Source organism: Solanum dulcamara, chromosome 10 (assembly GCF_947179165.1).
Source record: "Solanum dulcamara chromosome 10, daSolDulc1.2, whole genome shotgun sequence".
Classification (NCBI taxonomy): Eukaryota; Viridiplantae; Streptophyta; class Magnoliopsida; order Solanales; family Solanaceae; genus Solanum; species Solanum dulcamara.
This window is the reverse complement of record NC_077246.1, coordinates 16,737,031-16,748,410: the sequence shown is the minus strand read 5'-3', so window position 1 is coordinate 16,748,410 and position 11,380 is coordinate 16,737,031. Positions and strand designations below refer to the sequence as shown.

The 11,380-nt window shown below is 35.3% G+C and overlaps 1 protein-coding gene across 1 annotated transcript in view; it reads right to left on the bottom strand.

Annotated features, from left to right (window-relative positions):
* Positions 1-427: 427 nt before the first annotated feature.
* The window catches only part of LOC129870847 (brefeldin A-inhibited guanine nucleotide-exchange protein 5), a 42,105-nt gene continuing 31,152 nt past the window's right edge, over positions 428-11,380 (bottom strand). Inside the window, exons 25-34 of the mRNA XM_055945723.1 lie at positions 10,754-11,107; positions 8,407-8,573; positions 8,242-8,320; positions 8,068-8,167; positions 7,811-7,986; positions 6,958-7,077; positions 5,130-5,266; positions 4,687-5,032; positions 3,292-3,387; positions 428-947 (exon numbers count right to left, since the gene is read on the bottom strand). Coding sequence (XP_055801698.1) covers positions 885-947; positions 3,292-3,387; positions 4,687-5,032; positions 5,130-5,266; positions 6,958-7,077; positions 7,811-7,986; positions 8,068-8,167; positions 8,242-8,320; positions 8,407-8,573; positions 10,754-11,107 — 1,638 coding nt within the window. The 3' untranslated portion in view covers positions 428-884. The remainder of the gene's footprint in view (positions 948-3,291; positions 3,388-4,686; positions 5,033-5,129; positions 5,267-6,957; positions 7,078-7,810; positions 7,987-8,067; positions 8,168-8,241; positions 8,321-8,406; positions 8,574-10,753; positions 11,108-11,380) is intronic.

Genomic DNA, 11,380 nt, shown 5'->3' with positions numbered 1-11,380 from the left:
ACATATATTACTTGTAATAAAATACATATTAAGATAAAGGGTATAAATATATTTAATGTATCAGAGAGTTTATTTTATTTAGTCAGTACAAAATACTTTTATATTTACTTTGTCCGTTCAATACTAAGTGTAAAAATATAAATTAATTATTATCTAAAATATGCTAAGCGATGATTAAGCATGCAAGATTATTTATTAATTATTCTTTGTGAACAGATACTGACGGTTAGCTCTGTATCATCCGTCGCATTCCAGGGCTCGTGCGAACTGAACCAGGCCAACCCATATTAACTGCTCTAACTATGACCATCTCCTTAAACAGGAGTCCCAAAATTTAACAGTTTGAATACAAGAAAGACTAAAAACAACCTTATCCTTTTGTTATTTTAAGATAACAATAGTAAGACTACATACACAACACTACAAGTCACTACATCAATATAACCCATTTAAGAAACAGGGCAAGACCTCGTTTATAGTACACATTACAATGACACTCAACATAGGAATATCACTCTATAAATATGCTTAGGCCTCTTACATACATAAGGCTGAAACTGATTCAGAAAAAACTAGGAACCAAAGACTGATAAAATCCATGCCTAATTTGCACAATCAAGGCAGTTTAGTTCTGCAAGTCCGACAAAATTGTCACTATCATAACTGTGTAAACCCATAATGTGTGAATCTTATCTCTCCATCTATTGCAAGAGAAGGGAGATTGTTCTATAAGCCTTTAAACCTAACCTGAAGAAACTATTAAAATATCGATATGCTGAGGATAGCAGTAGAGAATAGTAGTACAGGTGGTAGTACGTCAATTAGCAAGTCAACCTCTCAAGCTCTTCATAGAAAATCATGCCTCACTTGGCTCTCAATACATCTTAAGCCAACAGCGGATTCAACTGCATATTAAAAAGATCTGCAAGGGATCCACGTACATCCATCTGAAGTAGAACAAGACCGTTAGCAATTTGGAATGACGGGAAAAAAAACGATTAATATCAAAGATTTGAAACTCATACTTGTGGTAGCACTCCACGACTTTCTTATGCTATGGAGTCTCAGAGACATAATTTAGTTGCCAACCCTAGTCATCAAGTGGAAAAACTTTTTCCTTTCTCTAATAATAAGGTAGCCCCAACCTATACAAGGGGATTGTTACGCTGCCACTTACTAAGTGTTAGGCCTATCGCAGCCAAGCAACCAAAGCTGGGGAACCTAGGTGAGAAAACGAAAAGAAAGAGAAGGGGAAGCATTTTTTGAACTCTTAACCATGCAAGTAAAACCATGACTTTTATGGCATGCAAGCAGAAAAAGGAAAATGAGTAATCACTGGCATGAAAATGAAATTGGACCTAAAGGTTAAAGTGGAAATAGGAGGGAGGGTAAACCAGTCACACTTAGGAGAAGCATGCATTAAAGAAAATTTTCCCTGTGAACTAAAGTTTGTTGCATTTAATCATAAAACTTATAAACATGTAACAACGCTCCTCCTAGAACCTCCTTTTTCGGCCAAAAGCACAGGTAAGTCTGTATCCTGAAAACTACATTGATAGGTATTAACAAGCAAATAATCTTAAAAGTTTAAGAAGCAAATGATCCTAGAGATTAAGGTTCCTAACTTAGTCAATCTTCCGTTAGAGATTGAAGAAATAAAGAATCATACCCAGTCAAGCCTTAGTTAAGGATTGAACAAGTAAATGCAGGTTCAATGCTGAAGTATGCAGATCAAAGAAAGAAATCTCTTAACTGGCTATTATGTATGAGCTCATAAGACATATCTAATATGGCATTTTAGTGTATGAAAAAGGTAGGATGTTCAAAAAAGGAAATCATGGTTGAAAACAAAAAACCCATTGCCTATTTAATAAAATTTAGGCACAATCTTACTACCCCCTAAACTTGGCACCGTTTATGCACATCAAAACTTTTTGTAGTACTAATTAGTAATTACTCCCCTGACTTGACTATTTGATAACCTTCACCACTAGCACTTTGACAGGACAAAAAACATGGATACAAACTCTTTTAGGCGCGTGAGAGAAGGGGGAAATTTTCCAACCATTAATTGTCAAATAACCATTTACAATGGTTTACTAGTTCCAATTATGTATTTCTTCTTGCTGCTTATTAATACACAATACTTATTGTACCTCTAACTTTGTATTTCTTTTTACCTCTTCTTTAGTTGCAATGACTATTCATTCCAAGTACTTATTCTTTTTCAGGTCATATCTGGGAAAAAAAAACTTGGCTAGAACTCCATTATGTTGAGCCAAATAATAAAGTTTTGACCAAAATAATAGAGTTTCAACTATGTATTTCTTTTTATTTCATCTTTAAATGCAATGGTTATCTGTTCCAATTATGTCTTTCTTCTTTTTGAGCCAAACATATTAAAAAGAAATTAGGCTGGAACTCCATTAACTTTATCCAAATAGAAATGTTTTCACCAAAATAATAGAGTTCCAATTGTGTATTTTTCCGTTCTTTAAATGCAATGAAAATTTATTCCAACCGCGTATTTTTCGGGCCAAATCTGTTAAAAAAAATGACCGAAACTCCATTATATTTAGCTAAATAAAAAATCATTTAAGCCTAATAATAGACTTTCAACTGTGTAATTCTTCTTTATATGCAATGACTAGTTGTTTCAACTGTGTTATTTCTTTCTCGAGCAAATGCTTGGTTGAAACTCCATTATATTTTTGCTAATTAAAAAAATTAGCCTTATATAAAGGTGTTCCAGCAAAGTATTTTACAAATTTTAAAAATGATCCAAAAAATTAATGCATTCAAAAAGGTAAAAACATATATTATATTTTTAGAAAATACCAAGTGGACAAACAAATTCACCTGGAAGGGTGTCTCTCACATCTTTGGGCTGAGGTTGTCCAAGGGAAAGGGAAGAAAGAGGATAAATCCTAACAAATAGTCAATTCCAGGGGGATAACTCAAACTACAAAAAGTTTCAGGGGGATAACTAAGACTACAAAAAGTTTGGGTGTGGACTCAATAAACTATGCCACATTTGGGGTGGGGGGGTGGGAGGGGGGGGGGTTATGTGTTAAAGATTGTATTCAATAGGAGTAGCTGATCTTTCGAATAAACCAAAACAGAAAGGGTCCCGTTACTTGTGATGTGGAGAGTGATTTCACATGGGACTGACCTATCCATTATCCACGATGATTATAGTACCAACTAGGCAGAATACACTTCATATAAAGAGCTAGTATTAAGAAATTGATTTACTTCTTTAGTATATTAACATTTTAGGGAAAAGATTACCTGGTCACAGCATACAAGTTTAGTAATCAAAGGATAGAACTCTCTAAGGTGACTCCTGAATATTTGGCTGTTCATAGAGCACATACCCCTCAGCACCTGAAAGACAATTCAAATAAAATAATGCACAAGAAAACCACAATTGCAATTCCTAAATCTCAGAGAATTTACCAGAAAATGATTGTACAGAATTCAGAAAAGTGATACAACCCAATTCAAAGCAAAAATTACTATCAATGCACCAGTACCTCGTGAGTTTATAGCAATAATGATGTGATAGAGTAGGTGCTAACGAGGGTCATAAGGAGAAGGAAATCAGAATGAAACAAGAAGTGAGAGTTTCAAGTAGCATACTGAAACTTCAGTATGATTTTGATTAGGAAATCAGGAACAGGATGATTCAACCAAAAGTGATCTCTGTCTTAACAATTGAACACTTTTCTGTTAGTGAAAACTGAGAAATTTGTCCAAATGGAAACAAGAACCATGAGAGATTACGAGATTTCTAAGGTTAAATATCTTTAACATTAAAGGAAATGATGCTAACAAAGACTGATGGTCAATTGGGTATAACATAAGTAGTAAACGTGAGCAAAGCATTCAGCTTTGGTATGAGAACCAGCATCTTCCAAGTTGTGTTGATTGATACAGTCGATTCCCTAGAAACCATCACAGATTTGTACAGCATAAACTATACCTTGATGGCTGAAAAATAATGCCAAATTTCTATATTGATTGTGGCACTACCAGTGAAGCCATATGCTACAATCATACATGTTTTCTTGTGGAATAGTGTGACATCCTCGTCTACAAGTTTCTATTAGAGGGGACACTTTATTTATTTAATATATCTTAACACACCCTCACATGAAAGCCAAAATCTTTTTTATTAGGTCAAGTGTGAAGAAATACTGTTGTTAATGATGGCAGTAAGACTCGAACCTAAAGCCTATATCTGAACTGATACCACGTTGAATTATGTGACCACCTTATCTAAAATTTAAACTACTGTAAAGGAGACACTTCTATCTGTTCAATTATGTCTTAGCAATATGTACCCTCCACAAGTTCCAAAGGGGAAAAATAGAAGAGGTTTACTAGAAGTGAGCTACTAAAAAATATTTTGATGATTAATTGAAAGCAGTTCTTTTATAACCAAGAAATCCCCGAGTGCTAGTGGTGCACAGTTTGAAACTCAATGGATAATGAGCACACACCCTACCCTTCTCCACTAAAGTACCATGTTATTGTCTGCGATAGGGTTCGAACCCGTGAAGTGCACCTAGCACACACATCACAGCTCTTACCACTAGACCAAAGCCCTGACGACACATCAGTTAAAAGCAGTAAAAAGACAATAAAGACAAAGCTAACTTCAAGAAATCATGCACTCCCTACCTTAACAATGATTGGAGAACGCAATTCCAAAACTTGATGAACATCCTTATTAGCACTCTCTGCTGTGCAGGACTGGAACTCGGATGCCTCCCTCAGAACCTGTCCACAAAATGATACCAGTTTCTCTTCTGCAATTTGTTGAAACTTATCTTCTTTAATTGATCCCTGCTGTTGAAACTTATCGCTAGAAGTTGCATCATTATTCATATAACTATTTCCACTCTGAGCAACGGTAGTTTCAGTTGATTCTTCCCTTACAGAATTGATCCCAGCTGTTGTCTTCTGTAAGATATCAAGATAGATGGACGTTCCTGATAATTCCTGGCGGAGAAGATTAAATGGTGGCCTGTGCAACAATAAGGTAAATCAAACACAAGATGGTAGCAATTTGAAAAATGTAGGAAAAATGAATCTGTGGAAATACCATAGGAAACGATACCAACCTTTCAGCAGGTATTTGGCGCATCCGCAATCTGAGATTGGAATATGAATTATATGATGCAGCAAACTCTAACACAGAGAACAAGATGTCCATTATAGTTATCTTGTGTGTTGGCTTCAACTTGTTCCAGTATTTCTTCTGCATGTTTGAAACACATCAGAAAGGCGAAATAGTAAGAGCAGAAAAATATTTACAAAATTGCACTATAAAGTTTGTATGATGGCTAGACTGGCAAATGGAGCTGAAATCTTAAATATAGAGACCTCACTCCAAAACAGACTATAGGTAATAGCTAGAGCTGCCCACGGAACACTCCAATAAGTTCAGGATGCAATATATTCACAGTTTTCACATTATATAATAGCAAGATCAAAGAAGGCTTACAATTGCTCTTCCTATTTTTGAGCTGTCAAAACTCTTGGGTAGTCAGTCTGTTTAAAGCTCTTCAAAGTGAAATGCTTTTAAGTTTCTTGTTCCTTCCATTAATTCAATTGCTACTAGCAGAAGACATATGTTGCTCTTAATTTGTAATGACAATATCAAATTTAATGATTTACCATATTATTTGAATGTAAAATGGCTTTATCTAATTCAGTTTATGTAGTCGATGAAATAAATGATACAATGTTATCAGAAGATTAATCAAAGTCCAAACGAGTAATTAACAAACTATAACAATTTTCCACATCCAGACATCTAATCTAAATTTCACCCTAAAACTAAGGAATTGTACTTTCATCATTTCTCGAAAAAAAAAATCTAAAAACTAATCGAAGTAGAAAACCTTTACAATTCCATATACAACCAACTATTGCCATGTAATATTGGGTAATACTCTGTGTGTGCACGCTAGCCCAAACACCATAGTTTATCACAGAAAGAAATGGGGTAATACTCTTACATCATTCCAATGTCAATCCCCAAACTAATACATGACGGAAATTTAGCTACCCATATGCGTTTGGTTATTTCTGATGGAAAAATAGGAAAAAGTTTTCCTTCATGAATTATAAATCCATAGGTGTGTGCAGCTTTTTGCTAACTTTTAGCATAATTTGAAGATTCTGCACAAAGTGCCCACACCCATTTAATACAGGCACTTCAAGCAAAGTGAAGGAACCATGTTAATTAGTATTAGATCACTTCCATTTAGGTATTGCCGTTTTTCAGAATCTTCAAGATTTAAGGATCAGTTCGATTCAGAGATGACTTATTCTCTAATTTCTTCAATAGTTCCCAATTGAACACAACCCTCTATGGTGTCATATACTGGAGAAAAAAGAAAAATCATTTTATCACATTTTCTCATTTTTTGGAAAATTAGAAAACACTGTATCATTATTCTTCAAAAGAATTTTTCCATCACTTTGCTTCATTGACTTCCCCAGTGAAATTTGAAAAATTTATCCTTAACTATCCACAAGTGGTCAGATTTCCAACCAAAAAAATAGTAAAACAGCAAATCAATATATATGTGCTCATAAAAATACCTAAAAGAGTCAGCAGTTACAAACGAGGTCCTATTATATATTGAGGGTAAATTCGAATTGGAAGCTACAATTTTGAATCGTGTAAGCCCCCTTTGTCATCTATAAGGCCATCCTACAGAAATGACACTTAAGTTCTCTGAGCCATATAATTGTTGACAGGGGGAAAATAATGGTAGTAGACGACTGGTAAAAAGTAGGATCCTTTACCAGATTATTGTCAACTAAGCATCAAAACATACGCGTTATCAATACCAGAAGCTATTGCAACAGCTCCAATGATTTCTATTGGAGCATTGGATAGAGAAACTTAGCACTGCAGTTAAAATGGACGAGCAATACCTGAATGCTGTCAATTGCACTGAGAAGTAACAACTGTGTGATGCATTTGCTCCTAATAGTAGCCAACATTGAACTTTCATCCTCATCTTTTGCCTCAGGCTCCACATCATCAGCTAATAACTATACATTATATAGAAGAGCAAACAGAAGAAACAAATCAAAATAATATAAATCATACTCAGAGGAAGTGCTAAAATAGGTAATGCAACCACTTAGTATTGCAGCTCAATAACAAATGCAACAAAGATATTCACCCATTACTTTCTTGAAACATGGATGATACAAGAAAGAACATCAACAAGTCATCCATTATTGGAGGTATTCTCCTTAGAAAATAAGAGAAAAGAAAAAGAAAACACCTTTTGCTGGATAGTTTTTGACACATTAGCATCATCCTCTTTTCGATAAGGTTATCAATATAACATGCACTGTTAAGAATTCTCTGTTTCAAATGAATATCATAGTTTGACTAGAAAAAGAATTTTGATTAAAGCAGTAAATGGACACCAGCCCTTTTGTATTTTAAGTGTATATAAGTGAGTAAATGATGATTTATTTGCCAACTTACACAAAATTGCATTATTAACCATCAGATAACACGTCAACTTGGTTTCGCATGTCTTCGCATTTAACAGAGATATATTAGCATGTGACTTAACATAAAGTGATCAAAAAATGAACTATGTACCTAATACGTTCTTTAATTTATAAGAAAAGGATTTTTTATTTGAGAATTCTATGAAGTTGTAGGCTACATCATTCCCCAATTTTTAACAAATACAGTTTTTCCTGGGACATTTCCAACTTACATACAACAGTTAGGACAGCAAATCAACCAAGAATCCTGCAATACCTTTGACGGTGAAGTTGGTAAAATATCAGAAGCCTGAATCTTTGGTTTAGAGGTGAAACTTCTGATGAAGCGGTTGTCCATCATATTTCCCATAATTTTCTGACCTATTGTTTGACTACGGTCAAGACCTTCCGGAACAGTATGTTTCTCAGATCTCCCAGATGGTGAGGGCATACCTATAAAGACTTTTTCTTTAATTATTTGCAAGCAAAACTCAATAGAAAAGAATAAAATGGTTGAATTTCCTCAGCAACAACCTCCAGTTTCCTCCAAATCAGCAGGGCGCTCCGATCCATGAGTATCGTCCAGCACGTCTGATGAATGGCCACCACCATTTCCATTTTCAGTAACATTATGCTGATTATATCCAACACAACTCAATATTAGCGAAAATTCAGGATTCATTATCAGCAAAAGATCTTATTTCTTACCAGTGCAGTGTGATGCTTTGAGTTCTCAAAACCCAAATCATTCAGAAGCTCAAGGGGTTGTGTAGCATATGAAGCATTTCTGAGACATAAAATAGATCAACTATATCATGAGAATAAAATAGTCAACCAGAAAGAACAGACAACTTAATAAAATTAGAATTGCACCTTATGCTTTCCAGCAAGGTATCCCAATCATTGTAACTAAATTGGTGTCCACCAACTTCAATAAGATGCACCAATGCACCAAGAGAGATTGCAACTACAGACTGATCAGATTTTTGGGCACAATCTAAAAGCAAACCCAGCAGTGGGGGCAGCATGAAACACACATTCTACAACCAAAATGCTCATGAATTAGAAATTTTCAAACCTCAGAAAATAGAGATTGTAATACTTTATTAAATAAAATCACATGATCAATTACACAATTCTTCCTCAAAAAAAAAAACAAGGGTGTGACAATTTTATATCACATTTTTTAATTGTGGAAGAACCAAAAACCAATCTGGTGTCAAATATAAAACATAATCTGCTGCAGTAGGCTTCTAGTAAATAAATTTGTCGGTTACAAATTTACAATCTTATAAATCTTAATAAAAACAAAGATTGAAATAAATTACAGATGACCTGCATACATAAATACACAGTGTGATAGTGGTACACCTTCAAGGTGAGACTCCTAAACAAATTTCACTATTGGGAATGAACTGCATAACAGAGGATTTGTATGCACGATACATGTATCGCTGTACTTCCAACATGAGACTCCTTATCAAATTCCATTATTGGGTATAAACAGCAAAATACAGCAGAATCAGGGGCAACATTTGTGAGTTCCACTTCAGAAGTTCAACAAACTGGCATTTTAGGTGACATAACATACTTAATACAAGCGGACAATGTGCTCAAAGTGATCTAGGGCTACCATGAGGACAACATGATGGGGCACATGAGAGAGCAAGGCCTGCAAAACTAACCAGCATAAATAAATGAGTTGGGAAGTAAAATGTGATAAGAACTTGGCATCATTCTTCAGCCCAGGACTGTTGCCCTTGCAACCATTAAGCATGGACAAACACCAAGCTTCTGCTGAACTTATCTTTCTCATCAGGTTCTAAGTAGAGATTAAAAATTCTAATTTTTTGAATATGAGTTGTGTGTTATAGGGATTTACCAAAAGCAGTAGATAGAGAAGCCTTTGAAGACTATAAGAGGGAGCTTGAGTACGAACGAAGGAGTTTAAAATTCGATTAGTATCAGATAATATTACTTATAAGAAAAGATGGATATTGCAGTGGTATGAGTGGAAAAAGATAATCCTTTGATTCTAAATTAACTATCTTGTCTATTTTTTGGGTTGTCCAAAATTTTTAAGTACCCTACTTTCCACTTATACCAAGATACATCAACTCATTATGGCCAATATCCCTCCCCTGCTTTTAACAGAGAACAAGCGAGAAGAGAGAACATCTCTCTTTTCTTGAAATAATCAGCAATAAAGTTACAGCACCAGAAGCTGAAGGCACTATAGTGTGATATTTACCTATGATGGGCCTCACACAAAAGCTGGAACCATGCGTTTAGCTGATCTATTAACATTCAGTGCCAAATCCAAAGAAACAAATCTAATTGGCAGAGAGATAGCAATACCTATGGAAACGTGAAGTTTAGCAAATATAATGACCATAAGTGATGTGTTTTCACAAACGGTAGATTAAGTCTTGAGAAGTTTGTATCAAGATAGAGAACTTGACTTTGATAAAAATCAAATGATTCTTTCTAAACCGTAAAAACCAACAGTAAGCGAAATGGCTTAAAGACAACATTTTCCCGGGAGAGGCGCGTAAAAAGGATGAGTATCAAGCAATGTATGTTCACAAGGGTGGAGGAGGTCCACCAGATGGGTACAAAAGTACTTTGATTGACACATTAGCTTAGTTTTTTAGACCAATTGGCACACTGGTTTAGCCTAGTGCAGCTGCAAATATAACGACTCCCGATGCTGGTGAATCAGGCAACACGCTTATCAAGCAATTCAGATAATTGATTACACCATAAAGCAAACATCCAAATTGGAGAATGCTGAACAAAGGATATGATGCAAGTTCACGGTTATAATAGCCAAATAATTGATTGCAAAGTACTTCGATTCACACATAAGCTTGTTTTTCAGACCAATTGGCACACTGGTTTAGCCTAGTGCAGTTGCCAAAGCATACTGGGAAGAGATGAAACAATACAGACAGAACAGGGGAAACACCCCCACATAGTATGATCTGGGGAGATGACAAACAAGTTGGAAGATCACACTTAAAGCACAATCATACATGTCTATCACACATATGCAAGTCATTAAGCAAATAAATACCCTACAGAAGGTTGGGAATTGTACTTGAACACTTCATTTTTTTAATTATTTGAAATTAAAACAGATAGTATGGATCAAATAAGAAAATCTAGCCTTCAGAAATAGCAGATAATTAACACGTTCCTTATCAACCACTTCTCATACCTTGTAAAAAGTGTTGAACAGGTTGCACAGCAATTGGAGTGAATGAATGCTACTTTCACGTGGCCATTCATCAGTAGAGCTTAGATTCTCTTTTCCAGCTTGTCTGACATGATCAAAAATGGGAAATAGAACGCGGTGAAAAATGTTCTCCCAAAACGTGGACGAAAATTTGCCACCTCGCTCATTCAGCAAATCGAATAGAACCTCAAGTGCACAGTTTCTAACCTCTGGTCTAGGATCAGAGGTCAGATCAGAGAGACCAGCCAACATTGGGAACCAAAAATGCTCTGTGACGTCACAAGTAGCATCTTCAGTACTGTCAACTGGCTTCAAAGCACCACCAGGTATAAGACCCTGAAATTCATTTTTACACTGAATAATATCAGCAGGAACTTATGCAATTTCTTTAGGGAATAATAGAGCCTTAACTATGCAACTGAGCGCCAGATAGCGAGCATGTGGATGGTTATCGGAAGTAAGAGAAGATATCTACATATGACACCTGAAAATAGTCGCCTAAATATCACATATATCCCATTTGTCAGAGTTAGATATACTTTGATCATATAAAATTGCTAGATTGAAGGGGAGCCTTGAAGTAACTGGTAAAGTTGCTGCCATTTGACC